We start from the raw sequence: 1,096 nt of genomic DNA on the forward strand, positions 1-1,096 counted from the left end.
ATTTTTTCATGCAAACATTCTGACGAGTTCACGGTACGTTTTGATTTAATTTATGTGAAATAATGTTTTCATTCACTGCGGTGTTTTTTTTAAAAAAATGCTTTCTCGGATAACGAGGATCCCGCCACGATCCCTCAATTGCCGAGCACGCCGCCTTGTATTTTGAAACGCATTGATATTAAATAATTATGACCCACAGATCGAAAGGCAACCTTCCCATTGCCACACTACCTACCATACAATCACTCATGGTCCCGGTGTCCTGGGGGATTAGACCTCATCACTTGTCTCAACTGAGACCAGTTGAAACAGGGAACAAAACAGGCACGCACACAAAATAAATAAGTAAGCAGCTTTGACATGAACTTGCTAAATATGTACCAAGGGCCATTTAGAATCAAATAAGTAGAAAGGCCAAAGATATTGTCTATTTTTTCTTGTAAACTTATTTGCCATTTTCTTGGGGGGTTTTTGTTTTTGTTGCTTGCCTGTTCAAATAAAGGGATAAAAAGAACCAAAAGAAAAAAGGGCGCCAACACTTTCTTCGGCACTGTTGTTTAGTTTTGTAACATTAAATGTTTTGAAAATAGCGATTAGAACAACACGTCGCATTGAAAAGGTAGACAGAACGATTAGTGTTGGGGGGAATCACTGAGTGAGATTTATATTTTAGATAGGATTCGCAGACGCGATTTAACGATTCACCGTTCGATTACATTAACGAGGGTTAATAATGCCGGGGTTAAGGTGGTGGTGGGCGGGGGGGGGGGGGGAGGGTTGAAAAGTCAAGTCCAGATCAGTTTATGGACACAGCCTGTTCCCAGGGATGTAATTGGGATGTGAGTATCTTAAAAGCAAAGGTGTGCTTATTAAGTATCCAGGCAAGCAATCTTCCCCCTTTATTACAACATGCATTCCTCTTTGAATGCACGGGTCTCTAATTATTTTGTTCCCCTTTTGGAAAACATTCATAATCGGGTTTTTTTTAATGAGATTAATAGCCACATCAAAAAGTTGCAAATCGTGTCTTGTGGCGTAGCAGGTCGCTTGGATGATACAGCGCTCGCCTCTTTTAATTCAACGTAAGACACTGTCT

The 1,096-nt window shown here is 40.4% G+C and overlaps 1 protein-coding gene across 1 annotated transcript in view; it reads right to left on the bottom strand.

Moving 5' to 3' along the window:
- The window catches only part of shox (shox homeobox), a 14,289-nt gene extending 14,039 nt beyond the window's left edge, over positions 1 to 250 (bottom strand). Inside the window, exon 1 of the mRNA XM_078402927.1 lies at positions 236 to 250. Coding sequence (XP_078259053.1) covers positions 236 to 250 — 15 coding nt within the window. The remainder of the gene's footprint in view (positions 1 to 235) is intronic.
- Between the last annotated feature and the right edge of the window lie 846 nt (positions 251 to 1,096).

This window comes from Rhinoraja longicauda, chromosome 7 (genome assembly GCF_053455715.1).
Source record: "Rhinoraja longicauda isolate Sanriku21f chromosome 7, sRhiLon1.1, whole genome shotgun sequence".
Classification (NCBI taxonomy): domain Eukaryota; kingdom Metazoa; phylum Chordata; class Chondrichthyes; order Rajiformes; family Arhynchobatidae; genus Rhinoraja; species Rhinoraja longicauda.